At 41.9% G+C, this 16,780-nt stretch overlaps 1 protein-coding gene across 1 annotated transcript in view; it reads left to right on the top strand.

Annotated features, from left to right (window-relative positions):
- The window catches only part of LOC311107670 (A disintegrin and metalloproteinase with thrombospondin motifs 2-like), a gene marked incomplete at its 5' end in the record, with an annotated part of 114,770 nt that overhangs the window by 65,603 nt on the left and 32,387 nt on the right, over positions 1 to 16,780 (top strand). Inside the window, one exon of the mRNA XM_084150192.1 lies at positions 5,017 to 5,222. Coding sequence (XP_084006318.1) covers positions 5,017 to 5,222 — 206 coding nt within the window. The remainder of the gene's footprint in view (positions 1 to 5,016; positions 5,223 to 16,780) is intronic.

Genomic DNA, 16,780 nt, shown 5'->3' with positions numbered 1-16,780 from the left:
TTTTTACTAGGATTAAATGTCAGGAATTGTGAAAAACTGAGTTTAAATGTATTTGGCTAAGGTGTATGTAAACTTCCGACTTCAACTGTATATATATATATATATATATATATATATATATATATACAGTGGGGGAAAAAAGTATTTAGTCAGCCACCAATTGTGCAAGTTCTCCCACTTAAAAAGATGAGAGAGGCCTGTAATTATCATCATGGGTACACGTCAACTATGACAGACAAAATGAGAAAAATAAAATCCAGAAAATCACATTGTAGGATTTTTAATGAATTTATTTGCAAATTATGGTGGAAAATAAGTATTTGGTCAATAACAAAAGTTTCTCAATACTTTGTTATATACCCTTTGTTGGCAATGACACAAGTCAAACGTTTTCTGTAAGTCTTCACAAGGTTTTCACACACTGTTGCTGGTATTTTGGCCCATTCCTCCATGCAGATCTCCTCTAGAGCAGTGATGTTTTGGGGCTGTTGCTGGGCAACATGGACTTTCAACTCCCTCCAAAGATTTTTTATGGGGTTGAGATCTGGAGACTGGCTAGGCCACTCCAGGACCTTGAAATGCTTCTTACGAAGCCACTCCTTTGTTGCCCGGGTGGTGTGTTTGGGATCATTGTCATGCTGAAAGACCCAGCCACGTTTCATCTTCAATGCCCTTGCTGATGGAAGGAGGTTTTCACTAAAAATCTCACGATACATGGCCCCATTCATTCTTTCCTTTACACGGATCAGTCGTCCTGGTCCCTTTGCAGAAAAACAGCCCCAAAGCATGATGTTTCCACCCTCATGCTTCACAGTAGGTATGGTGTTCTTTGGATGCAACTCAGCATTCTTTGTCCTCCAAACACGACGAGTTGAGTTTTTACCAAAAAGTTCTATTTTGGTTTCATCTGACCATATGACATTCTCCCAATCCTCTTCTGGATCATCCAAATGCACTCTAGCAAACTTCAGACGGGCCTGGACATGTACTGGCTTAAGCAGGGGGACACGTCTGGCACTGCAGGATTTGAGTCCCTGGCGGCGTAGTGTGTTACTGATGGTAGGCTTTGTTACTTTGGTCCCAGCTCTCTGCAGGTCATTCACTAGGTCCCCCCGTGTGGTTCTGGGATTTTTGCTCACCGTTCTTGTGATCATTTTGACCCCACGGGGTGAGATCTTGCGTGGAGCCCCAGATCGAGGGAGATTATCAGTGGTCTTGTATGTCTTCCATTTCCTAATAATTGCTCACACAGTTGATTTCTTCAAACCAAGCTGCTTACCTATTGTAGATGCAGTCTTCCCAGCCTGGTGCAGGTCTACAATTTTGTTTCTGGTGTCCTTTGACAGCTCTTTGGTCTTGGCCATAGTGGAGTTTGGAGTGTGACTGTTTGAGGTTGTGGACAGGTGTCTTTTATACTGATAACAAGTTCAAACAGGTGCCAATAATACAGGTAACGAGTGGAGGACAGAGGAGCCTCTTAAAGAAGAAGTTACAGGTCTGTGAGAGCCAGAAATCTTGCTTGTTTGTAGGTGACCAAATACTTATTTTCCACCATAATTTGCAAATAAATTCATTAAAAATCCTACAATGTGATCTTCTGGATTTTTTTCTTTCTCATTTTGTCTGTCATAGTTGACGTGTACCTATGATGAAAATTACAGGCCTCTCTCATCTTTTTAAGTGGGAGAACTTGCACTACCCTCAACCTCCCCGATCATTTTCATGATGTCCATCTGGTTTGCTACTATATGCCATATCTTTCTAACTGTGCTCTTTCACAAAAGCTCTCAACCTATAACCTATATACTTATTATGGACACAGTATGCTTTACATTATTAGTTATCTTGTTGTTATTAGTTGTTGTTAGTTGTTATTAGTCCCATCCTTCAACTCCATTCAACACCTCCCATCTATCTCTTAATACCATCCATATTGGATTTCTATTTGCCATATATAAACTGTACTGTGGGCGTCAGGTAGCTTAGTGGTCAAGAGTGTTGTGCCAGTAACCGAAAGGTCGCAGGTTCTAATCCCCGAGCCGACTAGGTGAAAAATCTGCCCATGTGCCCTTGAGCAAGGCACTTAACCCTAATTGCTCCTGTAAGTTGCTCTGGATAAGAGTGTCTGCTAAAATGTGATGATTTACAAAAGTTCTGAACCCTTCTATTCTCATTGTTTCTACAGGTTGTAAATTGAAAATAAACGTTTTTGCTAAAAGTATTATTATATTATTGATCGATTGACTATGACTTTTCAGATCACCCATTAGTAATCTTCATCTCTTAGGACACTTGCTCAAAAGCTATTCAAGTTAAGGAAGTAAGAAGGCTTAGTTTACTCAAGGCCCAGGAATGACAGATGGAGTTGTTTGTAATAGACCTGTGGGCATCGGGGAAGAAAACGTAGTCGACATTAGAGGGCAAGAGTTAACAAGGGATGTTTTAATTGCTATTTCCTTACCCCAATTCTTTCTTTATTGAAACTCTACATAATTTCAACCCTAATTTGCAGTCTTAGGACATGTTTTCCAAAGGAATGGCATCATCATAAAAAAGACGAAAGAGTCGATTGTCTTACGTAACCAGAAGTAAAAATATCTGAACTAAACTTGTCTTTAAAAGCAGATGCTGTGGTTATGACATCATGCTCGTTAAAAATAATTATTTTGGAAAAAACAAGCAGAGGTTGTTTTGAAGGACAGGGTCCTTAACTTGAGCTAATTTCGTTAACGATGGTAAGAAATCGTCAACACGTGTGCTCACAGACACATGATGGCATAGACAATGGCACCTGCTGGAAAAATTATTTTACACCCATGGCTGTTTAAGAAAAAAACTATCACATTTAATTATCCTTTTTTACCCCTGCAGTTTTTCCCTACACTTCCACTTTAGTTAGAGATAGGAAGCTGACATTCTCACCATGTTCTGTCACTCATGTGTAGCTGCTACTGAATCATATTCCGCCGACTCCGCAGCCAATATTAGCCATGCGGCGCGTTGTTTTACCCATGAGCCGGTTGCCTAGGTAACATTGCATAAGAGGAGCGGGAAGGAAAGGATGCCCCTTGCTAATTGACAGACGGGAGACTAGGTGGCAGATCTACCCAGCAGCCCCCTTGCTCTCTCTCGCTCTCTCTCTCTCCATCTCTCTCTCTGTCTCTCTCTCTATCTCTCTCTCTCTCTCTCTCTCTCTCTCTCCATCTCTCTCTCTCTCTCTCTCTCTCTCCATCTCTCTCTCTCTTGTTCTCTCTCTCTTTCTATCTCCATCACTTCCCCTTGCTAATTGAGAGACGGGAGACTAGGTGGCAGATCTTCTCTCTCTCTCTCACTATCTCTGTAGTTTCTCTTCCCAACATGTTATACGCCAACACACTGATCGTATGTGTTAAACTGGTATGGATCCAACAGTCAGCACAATAATAACTGTTTGTCGGGAGCTTCATGAAATGGGTTTCCATGTCCGAGTACTCGCACACAAGCCTAAGATCACCATGCGCAATGTCAAGCATTGGCTATAGTGGTGTAAAGCTCACCACCATTGGACTCTGGAGCAGTGGAAACACGTTCTCTGGAGTGATGAATCACGCTTCACCATCTGGAAATCCGATGGACTAATCTGGGTTTGGTGGAGGCCAGGAGAACGCTACCTAACCCAATGCATAGTACCAACTGTAAAGTTTGGTAGAGGAGGAATGATGGTCTGGGGCTGTTTTTCATGGTTCGGGCTAGGCCCCTTAGTTCCAGTGAAGGAAAATCTTAACGCTACAGCATACAATTATATTCTAGACAATTCTGTGCTTCCAACTTTGTGGCAACAGTTTGAGGACGGCCGTTTCGTGTTTCAACATGACAATGCCCCCGTGCACAAAGCGAGGTCCATACAGAAATGGTTTGTCGAGATCCGTTTGGAAGAACTTGACTGGCCTGCATAGAACCCTGACCTAAACCTCATCGAACACCTTTGGGATGAATTGGAGCGCCGACTGCGAGCCAGGCCTAATCGCCCAACATCAGTGCCCGACCTCACCAATGCTCTTGTGGCTGAATGGAAGCAAGTCCCCGCAGCAATGTTCCAGCATCTAGTGGAAAGCCTTCCTAGAAGAATGGAGGCTGTTATAGCAGCAAAGGGGGGGGGGGGGCAACTCCATATTAATGACCTGATTTTGGAATGAGATGTTCGACTAGCAGGTGTCCACATACCTTTGGTGTAGCTTTGTTATACCTGTCCAATTGAGATGCTACCAATATAATTGAATAAGCACCACCAGTGGACTAAGCACCACCTAAATTGAGATCAAAGTCTCACTGTATTTGACTTCAGAAGGCCTAGCGTTCTGGGTCTGCTAAATAAATAAACTGTGATTGAGTGTCTTGAGGAATATGTCTGTAAGTATTGTCATGTTAAATGTGCAGTGTAGTGTACTATACTTGAGTTTCCCACGCTGGCCTTAACCAGTGACCACGCAACTGCTCCCCACAGTGAAGCATCTCTCTCCGTGAGACCACGTCCCTCAGCCTGTTTGCACTACCTGGCAACTGCAGGCTAAGGCCACACACACACACACACGCGCACATACACGCTCTAACACACACACACAAACACACACACTCCTCAGCTAAGAGTGAACCCGTACAGAGCCTGACAGGACAGGGCTTGTAGATTCCATAGAGAGACATGTGGCTCCAGATTGCCATGGTGTTCCCAGTCTTCCCAACAATCGGATAATGTTCCATGGAGGCCACAGTGTTTCTGTCTGTGTTGCAGTTACTTGTTTGTGTGTGTGTGTGTGTGTATCTAAGAAGTTCTAAGCCTATTGAGTTTTTAGCCGTCACACAATCTGGGATGTGAATTACAATATTGGGTTGATTAGTCAAATCTGTATTTACCAACAGTTATACCTACATATATGTGCTTTCTGCCTTTGGCTTAGGCATCAAGCTGGTGTGTGCACGTGTATGTGTGTGTGTGTTTTAGATATTAACCCTGTATGTGTGTGTGTGTGTTGTCTCTAGGTGCTGACCTGCCTGGTATGATGGACCTGGAGTCCCTGTATCGTGGTGTGGAGCAGAGTATCAACCAGACCCGAGCCCAGAGACAGAGGAGACAGAGTCCAGAGAGAGCCTACAACATTGAGGTCCTACTGGGGGTGGACGACTCTGTGGTGCAGTTCCACGGCAAGGAACACGTCCAGAAGTACCTGCTCACGCTCATGAACATCGTAAGTATAGTACACTCACACTACAGGAGGCTGCTGAGGGGAGAACAGCACATAATAATGGCCAGAACGGAGCACATGGAATGGCATCAAACACCTGGAAACCATGTGTTTGATGTATTTGATACCATTCCACTGATCCCGCTCCAGTTATTACCACGAGCCCGTTCTCCCCAATTAAGGTGCCACCAACCTCCTGTGACTCACACAGAGTTATACACACATTGTAGGATACTATGTGCATTATGCACCATTAGTGTGACCCTAGCCCCTGTGTCTTCTGTTAGAAAGATGCTGCAAGAGGTTGATTCACTGTGAACACTTTAATCCAATAACCAGAAGAGTAATGAAGACAACTGTAGTATAATGTGTGTGTGGTTTCTACAATATAATAAATAATTATACAATTAGTAATGTATAAGGAGTCATCAACAACACAGTAATGGAACATTAAGGAAATATGCATAAACATAATCAGAAGAATATGCATAATAATCTGGAATGCATACACAAATACAATGGCAAACATTATATGAAAGATGCATATATAATATTCAGGGACACCTGCTCTTTCCATGACATAGACTGACCAGGTGAATCCAGGTGAACGCTATGATCCCCTATTGATGTCACTTGCTAAATCCACTTCAATCAGTGTAGATGAAGAGGAGGAGACAGGTTAAAGAAGGATTTTTACGCCTTGAGACAATCGAAACATGGATTGTGTGTGTGCCATACAGAGGGTGAATGGGCAAGACAAAATGTTTAAGTGCCTTTGAATGGGTTATGGTAGTAGGTGACAGGCGCACCGGTTTGAGTGTGTCAAAAACTGCAACGATGCTGGGTTTTTCACGCTCAACAGTTTCTCATGTGTATCAAGAATGGTCCACCACACAAAGGACATCTAGCCAACTTGACACAACTGAGGAATACTCACATTGGCATAAACGCACACAGAACTACCAATTATAGAGGAAAGAACATTGGATAATGTTCGTAAGGTACAGCAGTGTAGCTACAGGTGACCTCTGTGTTCGGTGCTGAGCTGGAAACTGAAGGATGGAGAGAGCTGCATGCAGACTCTCTCACCGGCGTGACGTCACATCCCAGTTCTTGACTGAAGGGCATAACTTTGTGTTGCATATTGGGGGGATCAGGGTCAATGGGTTTTGGGGTCAACACCCTTCTAGGGGGGTCCGGAGGTATTCCCCTCGTGAGATTCTTTTTAAAGAAATAGCTGTAAAATAGTTGTTTCTGGTGAATTTTGAAGGGAAAATGCATCCAAAACTTTCCTGATAATTTGGCCAATATATCCCAACCGCAACTGAAATACCTATCATTTCTTTAGTACTTTAAACTGTAACTCTAACAGTTCAGAAAGGGCTTGTCAATTTGTCATTTCTGGGGTGCGTTCAGTTCGATTGAACATTTGCTACGTTGCGTAACGGCTTGTACTGAACGACATATTTCCCCAAAACACTCTTCAACATTCTTGAACAGACTTTTAGATAGTCTACGTTTGCTCTGTTTGGTGGGTGAGGCAGGGTTTGGCTTGAAGTAGAGGTTTTCATGGGTCCAACAGATCTGAAATTTCGAGATCCGACCCGGGACCCGAGCGGGACCTGGTCTTAAATTCTGAGTTTTGTCTTTGATCTGGGTCGGGTCTGATATAATTGCCATTGGTCTTGGGTATGTGCAATTAAAATTGATTTACCGACTGGACCCGATTGGACCTGTCCTCTGTTAATTTAATGTGTGAGGTGATGAGAACTGCGCAAACTTGTTATCTGTGTCAGCCAATTGCAACTCAATAAAGCATATAGCTTATGTCCAGCTGAAGCTGGTTCTGGCCGCTCACCTTAAGTGCGCCTGCTGCTGAGGAGAGAGCGAGTGAGAAGAGCCTGGCCTAGGCTACTGTTGATTGCAAAGATGGGGGCCATTTTCATTGAAGTAAATCAAAAGTTAGACAAGAAAGAGTATTGCCTAGTGAAAAGAAGCCGACACTGGGAATGTTCTTCGTGGGGACAAGTTGTAATATTGTCGTGGACAAAGATGAGAAGAACGTTGACATGGCCAAATGGACTATGTGTGTGCAACTCGCTATTTAGTTTTGATGCAATTTTCAAACTTGAACTTATTTATTTGTTTTATCATTATCTAAATCAGTGTAAAAAGTGTTTTATTTCATTTTGTTGAGATGTTCTCGTGGCTAAATTAAGTTTGAGCTATCTTTTTAATTTTGTGCTCCTTAAGATACAGTAGGTTAAAAGTAGGCCTGTTGTAAAATAAATGTAATTAGCCTATTGCTGCCATTTGTTGGGTAGGCCTACAGTAGACACTTGCCTTGTCAATTGCTGCAATATAGGCCACGCCTGTTCAAAACTCCTGTGAAGGTTTAAACCAGTTTTTTAAATATGCAGCAAGTGTTTTCTTTCATTCTGTTGTGACATTTTCTTTGGACAAATGATGTTCCAACTTAATGTTGTGTTTGGTGCAAAATAATAGAATTACCGGTCTATACAGGCTAGTTGGACTTAAACCATGAAAAGGAAAAAACAAAGGGCGAGATGCAAAACATAATTTAATACCGCAATATAATTACCTTTTCGTATTTTCCCTGTAAACAATGACTTGACTTACTTTTGATATTACTCTAATAAAGTTAAGAAACTTTTGTGAAGGTTATGAAGCCAGTAAGCCCCGGCGCTCCAACTGACTCGGACAGTTGAACTTGAGGTGAGGAAGAATGTTTTAGGCCTACAAGAGTTACTCCTTTAATCAAACAATATAATGCTTATCTTTATAAAAAATATTCGGATCGAAAATGTACGTACGCATATATCTGTATAGCAGTAGTAGGATAAAGGATAAAGAAATGTATGTCGATGTTGGGAACATGGCGCCAGCATATCTCTATCTTTCTCTGAGTCTCTCTAGGGCTAGGCCTTTATATTAATTTTTTACAGTGGACGCCTAGGCCTATAGGCCTATATGCATGCAATGCCCTGATGCATTTGCTCTCAAATTTCAGTTGAAACGTGAGGTGGTAAAGTATTATTTTAGGAAAGTAAAAACCAATGAAACAATAGGCTATAAAGTTTTGAATATGCTACACATAAAAACACAACAAATAGTTAATAGTAATTTGCTATTGGCAGTTTTTAAGGACATGTAGCTGTGAATCGTTTGGCCAATATCGCTTGTTTATTGATGGTCCTGGCAGCGCAAAATGTTTATGTTTCTAGCTCCAACAGTGCAGTAATACCTCTCTTTCTACTCTCAGATCTGAATGGGTCTCTCGGATCCGAACCGGCACAGGTCTGTTTTTCGATGGCCTTTTCGGAACGGGTCTGACTGTCCTCAGCACCATTTCGAACAGGTCTCAATTTTTTTTTTTATGTATGCATATCGGGTCAGGTGGGAAAGCCACGGAACCATTTCGGAATGCGTCCTACTTTTTGTACTCGTGAAGACCTCTAGCTTGAAGCAATGAGTGACATATTTGAAGGGCAGCGGTTCATTTTGAACGCACAACCCAACCCCTCCCCTTTTTTCAACTGGTTGTTCAGAACAGCACCGTTTCCGTTTAATTTAACATTGCATCACGTTTATTTTTAAATGGTGACACAAATAAAATCACTTCCCCCTCCAAAAATGAGCCTATCAACATATTGGTCAATATTATCAGGATGGTGGGTTATTTAGCAATAAGCATTAGGCCTTTCACCTGTAACCCAACTGATGTAGCATAGTGACTATAAATACAGTGAGGGAAAAAAGTATTTGATTCCCTGCTGATTTTGTACGTTTGCCCACTGACAAAGACATGATCAGTCTATAATTTTAATGGTAGGTTTATTTGAACAGTGAGAGACAGAATAACAACAAAAAAATCCAGAAAAACGCATGTCAAAAATGATTGGCAAAGTTGTCTACAAATCAAAACAAATCAAATGTTATTGGTCACATACACATTTTTAGCAGATGTTATTGCAGTGTAGCGAAATGCTTGTGTTCCTAGCTTCAACAGTGCAGTAGTATCTAACAATTCACAACAATACACAAATCTAAAAGTAAAAGAATGGAATACAGAAATATATAAATATTAGTACGAGCAATGTCAGAGTGGCATTGACTAAAACACAGTAGAATAGAATACAGTATATACATATGAGATGAGTAAAGCAGTATGTAAACATAATTAAAGTTACTTGTGTTCCATTATTAAAGTGGCCAGTGATTCCAAGTCTATGTATATAGTGCTGCAGCCTGTAAGGTGCAGGGTTGAGTAGCCGGCTAGTGATGGCTATTTAACAGTCTGATGGCCTTGAGATAGAAGCTGTTTTTCAGTATCTCGGTCCCAGCTTTGATACACCTGTACTGACCTTGCCTTCTGGATGATAGCGGGGTGAACAGGCCATCGCTCGGCTGGTTGATGTCCTTGATTATCCTTTTGGCCTTCCTGTGACATCGGGTGCTGTATGTGTCCTGGAGGGCAGGCAGTGTGCCCCCGAGGATGCGTTGGGCAGACAGTACCACCCTCTGGAGACCCCTGCAGTTGCGGGCAGTGCAGTTGCCGACAGGATGCTCTCAATTGTGCATCTGTAAAAGTTTCTGAAGTTCTTAGGCACCAAGTCGAATTTCTTCAGCCTCCTGAGGTTGAAGAGGCGCTGTTGTGCCTTCTTCACCAAACTGTCTGTGCAGGTGGACCATTTCAGATCGTCAGTGATGTGTACGGCGAGGAACTTGAAGCTTTCCACCTTCTCTACTGCGGTCCCGTCGATGTGGATAGGGGCGTGCTCCCTCTGCTGTTTCCTGAAGTCCACGATCAGCTCTTTCGTTTTGTTGACGTTGAGGGAGAGGTTATTTTCCTGGCACCACTCCGCCAGGGCCCTCACCTCCTCCCTGTGGGCTGTCTCGTCATTGTTGGTAATCAGGCCTACTACTGTTGTGTCGTCTGCAAACTTGATGATTGAGTTGGAGTCGTGCGTGGCAACGCGGTCATGGGTGAACAGGGAGAACAGGACGGGGCTGAGCATGCACCCTTGTGGGGCCCCTGTGTTGAGGATCAGCGAAGTGGAGGTGTTGTTTCTGAAGCAAATAATGTAAGAAATAACACACAAAAAAACACAATACTGCAAAGTTGCTTAGGAGCTAGAAGCAGAGCTGCCATGTCTGTCGGCTCCATCTTACATCTTTGAGCCCAATATAACCATTACGAATTATCACTCCTTTTTACGTGCCTATCCGATCTCCATTTGAAAAATATCATTTTCTACAGTGCCTTGCAAAGGTATTCATCCCCCTTGGCGTTTTTTCTATTAAAACCTGTAATTTAAATGGATTTTTATTTGGATTTCATGTAATGGACATACACAAAATAGTCCAAATTGGTGAAGTGAAATTTAAAAAATAACTTGTTTCAAAGAATTCTAAAAAATAAATAACGGAAAAGTGGTGCGTGCATGTGTATTCACCCCCTTTGCTGCGAAGCCCCTAAATAAGATCAGGTGCAACCAATTACCTTCAGAAGTCACATAATTAGTTAAATAAAGTCCACCTGTGTGCAATCTAAGTGTCACATGATCTCAGTACATATACACCTGTTCTGAAAGGCCCCAGAGTCTGCAACACTACTAAGCAAGGGGCACCACCAAGAAAGCGGCACCATGAAGACCAAGGAGCTCTCCAAATAGGTCAGGGACAAAGTTGTGGAGAAGTACAGATCAGGGTTGGGTTATAAAAAAATATCTGAAACTTTGAACATCCCACAGAGCACCATTAAATCCATTATAAAACAATTTGAAAGAATATGGCACCACAACAAACCTGCCAAGAGAGGACCGCCCACCAAAACTCATGGACCAGGCAAGGAGGGCATTAATCAGAGCGGCAACAAAGAGACCAAAGATAACCCTGAAGGAGCTGCAAAGCTCCACAGCGGAGATTGGAGTATCTGTCCATAGGACCACTTTAAGCCGTACACTCCACAGAGCTGGGCTTTACGGAAGAGTGGCCAGAAAAAAGCCATTGCTTAAAGAAAAAAATAAGCAAACATGTTTGGTGTTCGCCAAAGGCCATGTGGGAGACTCCCCAAACAAATGGAAGAAGGTACTCTGGTCAGATGAGACAAAAATTGAGCTATTTGGCCATCAAAGAAAACATTATGTCTGGCGCAAACCCAACACCTTTCATCACCCCAAGCAGCATCATGTTTTATGTCTTGGAATGGCCTAGTCAAAGCCCAGACCTCAATCCAATTGAGAATCTGTGGTATGACTTAAAGATTGTTGTACACCAGCGGAACCCATCCAACTTGAAGGAGCTGGAGCAGTTTTGCCTTGAAGAATGGGCAACAATCCCAGTGGCTAGATGTGCCAAGCTTATAGAAACATACCCCAAGAGACTTGCAGCTGTAATTGCTGCAAAAGGTGACTCTACAAAGTATTGACTTTTGGGGGGTGAATAGTTATGCTTTTCAGTTCTGTTTTTTTGTCTTATTTCTTGTTTGTTTCACCCAAAAAAATATTTTGCATTTTCAAAGTGGTAGGCATGTTGTGTAAATGAAATGATACAAACTCCCAAAAAATCAATTTTAATTCCAGGTTGTAAGGCAACAAAATAGGAAAAATGCCAAGGGAGGTGAATACTTTCGCAAGCCACTGTATGTATTTCTTATTCGTGGTTATGAATTTAACATGTTAAATGTGACTGTACTTCTTTATTTGTTACAAGTTAGCTCACAAACTGAAGGGTTTTGTTAAGAAGAGAGAGGAGAAAGAGAGAAAGAGAGGAGCTATTGCTCCGTTCTCCTTACAAGCCTTGCGTACCTTTTTTCCCTTCACACACCACGGCTTCTGAGGACTGGGCCAAACCAAGCATAATTGGCGGCAGGGATATCCAATCATATAATGAGGAATTTAGCAGTACCGTGTAGTGTAAAGCCACAGAAAGCCAGTAGCTACGGTGGGAAAATAATTTCTAATGCTATATTATTGGGAGGGTCAAATTTACCCGTTTCTAAAGTTACACTCCTGCTCATGCTTAAAATGTTTATAAAATATTAGGTGAATTCATGAGATAGAGATGAAAATATCCATTAGAAATTTAGAAAGAGGTGAGCTCTAAAGATCCACAACTACCATGGGTTGCTAATATGACTAGGATTGTGACTTTGGCTTCTGGACAATGAAAGAAAGTTGATTTAAAAACCAATAAAACATGAGAAAAATAGGCTAGGTTTCCATGGCATATGGAAGTCTTTATAAAATAATTGCCTGCATGTTTGGTTTTTTGGCTAGGCTATTTTGAAGCAAGGTATGTCATGCCTCATAATATGTAGTAAAATGTTCAGGTTTCAAACAATGAAGTATATGTTTTCAAAATGAATACTGCCTCCAGCCGTGCAAAGCGGTGTGTGATGCACTTAAATGGTGAATAGATATTTTTAATCATGGCCATTGTTTTTAACACGCAATTGCATTTAAAGTTGTTGTGCATTGGGCTTATAAAAGCGTGTTTCAATCCAGCAGCAACAAACAGCTGTTTGATGAGCTCTAGCAGCAGCTCTCGCTACATCGTCTGGTATTTCATTCAATTAATAGGCCAAAATCTTTATTATTACATTTTTTTTTACAATTGGTCGGCTGCAATTTTATTTATCAGCTTTAAAAAAAATCCAGCTATTACCGTCTAACGGAAACCCTGATGCACAGGCAGACACACAACAGAGACAGACACACACTCATGAACCTTGTATATATGTACAGGACACACGCACACTACTTTGCAAGAGAGACGACCTGCCCAATATGTCAAATAGAAATTATACAGTACACACACAGAGGGCAGAGAGCCAGACACTATGGACCCACAGGATCTTTGTAACCTACAGTCAGTCAGACAGCAAGATCCAATTCCCTTCTCCTTCCTGCATGTTTCCAACTAGCATTCAGCCCAGGTAATCCCCTGTCTGGCTGTCTCCTCTATCTAAATATGATGGGATTGGGATGTTTTTCTTTCAGATAGTTTCATCTATTTTCTGCGTTTGTGTGTGCGTGTATGCATGTATGTGTGCATATGTGCATGCATGTGTGTTTGTGTGTGTGTGTGTGAGCGACAGAATGGTCACAGGCTAGTGAAACCTGTCATCTGCCCCAGCTCTCACACACCGTCCCATCAGCTTTTGTGTCATGTGTCACTGTTCGAGTGATTCAAAGCCAGCAGCCAATCAATATGCTTTAGGACACAACAAAGCGCTTAGCCCAGTACTCGCCTCCCAGGAGTGTGTGTGTATGTGTGATGGGGAATGCGGCATGTAGACTTTAATCTCTGAAAATTAAACCTGATATGATTGTAGAGAGAGATGTTGTGTGTGTGCGCGTGTGTGTGTGCCTGTGTGCGTGCGTGTGTCTATGTGTGCTTGTGCATATGTGTCTGTCTGTCTGTCTGTCTGTGTGTGTGTGTGTGTGTGTGTGTAGCCTTTGTGCAAGAAGCACCAGACAGATCTCTGAGAGATTTAATGGCTAACAGAAACAACAGCAGCACTTGTTTTAGTCTTTACCCCGGTGTTGTGAAAGAAGAACACCACCTCCACTTTTTACTTCCTTTTTTAGATATTTTTAAGACAGTCTTAGAGGGAAATGTTCAGCCATTGCAGGCACCCCTCTCATCTAGAGAGAGAGAGATAAAGAGAGCGCTAGAGAGAGAGCGCTAGAGAGAGAGAGAGAGAGAGAGAGAGTATTTTAAACAGCGCATTCAGAATAAATTACTGAACACCAGATAAACAGTGAATAAATAAGTAAAACGAACTCCCACGCATGGCATCTAAACTACTTTCTTCTTGAAAGTTTACTTTGCTCTAGGCTTGGGCGGTTTACCGTATATACCGTATACCGGGGTATTTGGAAAAAGCCACAGGATGGCTTTTCAAAACCGTCAATACCGTAGAAACAATTTTTTGTAAGTTATTTTTATAAATTTTTATATTTGTAGCAACTTTTTAAGTAAATGCTTGCAGTCAATTGTGCAATACGTTAGGAGATCAAGAATATTGCGTTCTTCATTTCACCTGTCACATTATTATGAAGCATAGCCCTCAGTCACGTGTCACGTGATGTTTGTTTACAAGCACACAATGACGAGAGACTTGTGAGTGACTCACTGTTGTGCAGCATGTGCCAGGTGATCTAATTACAGTATGGAATTCACAACTAAATGTTTGCCAGCTAAATATATGATACTATTAAGTTAACTGTCTAAAATATGCTAAATGCTCTGCAGTTGTGCATTTGGTTTCAAATTTAGTAGCTAGTTAGCTATCTAGCTAAGTGGTTAGTTTCTTCCAAAATATAGCATTCGCTTGGTAACAGCAGAGAATCCCCTCCTGGGTCAAGAGCCTTGTTGGCTAATATTTGTTTTGTGCGTGCAGCAAACTGTGTGTAGCATTTTTGAGTTATTTGTATACTTGTATAGTTTAGGTCAGAAACTGTACAAAATGTTCACAATGTTCTCGTTAGCTTTTAAATAGCATTCTCTATCGGACTTTACATGTACTTGTTAGCATTGCTAATCTTCAGATTACAGAGTATCAGTGGGGTTTGAAAACAGCGGCCCTTGTGGTCAGTGCCGGTATTACTGAATATCCCGGTATAGAACAAGGTCGCTATGAAGGTATGACAATCTGGATACCGCCCAAGCCTACTTTGCTCACTTTAGGATCGTCTTGTTCTCTCTCTGGAGAGAGATGGACATACAGTCTTAAAATTAAGAACACATTTCCGTCTAAAAAGTGTACTCTGGACTTGGAGCTTTACTTTTTTACAATTAGGTCTCTCTGAGGTTTCTCTATTCATCAAATGAAGTGAAGCAAAGAGGAGCTCAGATTTTTCTCTGGCACAGTAATTCAAAGCCTTGTTCTCCGACATACAATGAAACATCAAATCATTCAATCAAATCAAAAGTTATTTGTCACATGCTTCGTAAACAACAGGTGTAGACTAACATTGAAATGCTTACTTACGGGCCCTTCCCAACAATGCAGAGAGAAAAAAAGAGAAATAATAGAAAAATAAGAAATAAATGCACAATGAGTAACGCTAATGGGGTACTAGTACCTAGTTGATGTGCAGAGGTATGAGGTAATTGAGGTAGATATGTACATACAGGTAGGGATAAAGTGACTTGGCAACAGGATAGATACTAAACAGTAACAGCAGCATATGTGATGAGTTAAAAGAGTGCAAAAAGGGTCAATGCAGATAGTTAAATATTTAACCAATAGCTATCCGGACTAACTATTTAGCAGTCGTATGGCTTGGGGTAGAAGCTGTTCAGGGTGCTGTTGGTTCCAGACTTGGTGCATCGGTACCGCTTGCCGTGCGGTAGCAGAGACAACAGTCTATGACATGAGTAGCTGGAGTCTTTGACAATTTTTAGGGCCTTCCTCTGACACCACCTGGTATAGAGGTCCTGGATGGTAGGGAGCTTGGCCCCAGTGACGTACTGGGCCATACGCACTACCCTCTGTAGCTAAGCGGTTGCCATACCAAGCAGTGATGCAGCCAGTCAAGATGCTCTCAGTGGTGCAGCTGGTTAACTTTTTGAGGATCTGAGGGCCCATGCTGAATCTTTTCAGCCTCCTGAAGGGGGAGAGGTGTTGTCGTGCCCTCTTTACGACTGTGTTGATGTGTGTGTACCATGATAATTCTTTAGTGATGTGAACACGGAGGAACTTGAAGCTCTTGATCTACTCCACGTCCCGTCGATGTGGATGGGGGCGTGCTCGGCCCTCCATTTCCTGTAGTCCACGATCAGCTCCTTTGTCTTGCTGACGTGGAGGGAGAGGTTGTTGTCCTGGCAAAAGTCTGTCAGGTCTCTGACCTCCTCCCTGTAGGCTGTCTCATCATTGCTGGTCATCAGGCCTACCGTCGTGCCGTTTGCAAAACGTAATGATGGTGTTGGAGTCGTGAGTGAACAGAGAGTACAGGAGGGGACTAAACACGCACCCCTGAGGGGCTCCCGTGTTGCGGGTCAGCTTGACCGATGTGTTGTTGCCTACTAACCTAATTGACAGAGTGAAAAGACGGAAGCCTGTAGAGCATATCAATTTTCCAAAACAATAATACTGCAATAAATGTGGCAAATAACTTTACATTTTGTCCTGAATATAAAGCGTTATTTGAAGTATACATCACTGAGTACCACTCTTCATATTTTCAAGCATGGTGGTGGCTGCATTATGTTATTTGTATGCTTGTCATCTGCAAGGACTAGGGAGGTTTTTAGGATAAAAAATACATGGAATACAGCTAAGCACAGGCAACATCCTAGAGGAAAACCTGGTCTTCTTTCCAACAGACACTGGGAGATGAATTAACCTTTCAGCAGGACAATAACCTAAAACACAAGGCCAAATCTATACTGGAGTACTTATTTAATCAAGTTATATGGCTATTTATTTTATTTTTTATTTATTTACAATAATCTTCCACTTTGACATTACAGAGTATTTTGTGTAGATTTATAACTCAACAAAATGTTGAGGGGTGTGAATACTTACT

Source organism: Coregonus lavaretus, assembly GCF_964263955.1.
Source record: "Coregonus lavaretus genome assembly, chromosome: 32".
Lineage (NCBI taxonomy): Eukaryota > Metazoa > Chordata > Actinopteri > Salmoniformes > Salmonidae > Coregonus > Coregonus lavaretus.
Note: the sequence above shows the minus strand (reverse complement) of the source record. Positions and strands in the feature narration are given on the sequence as shown.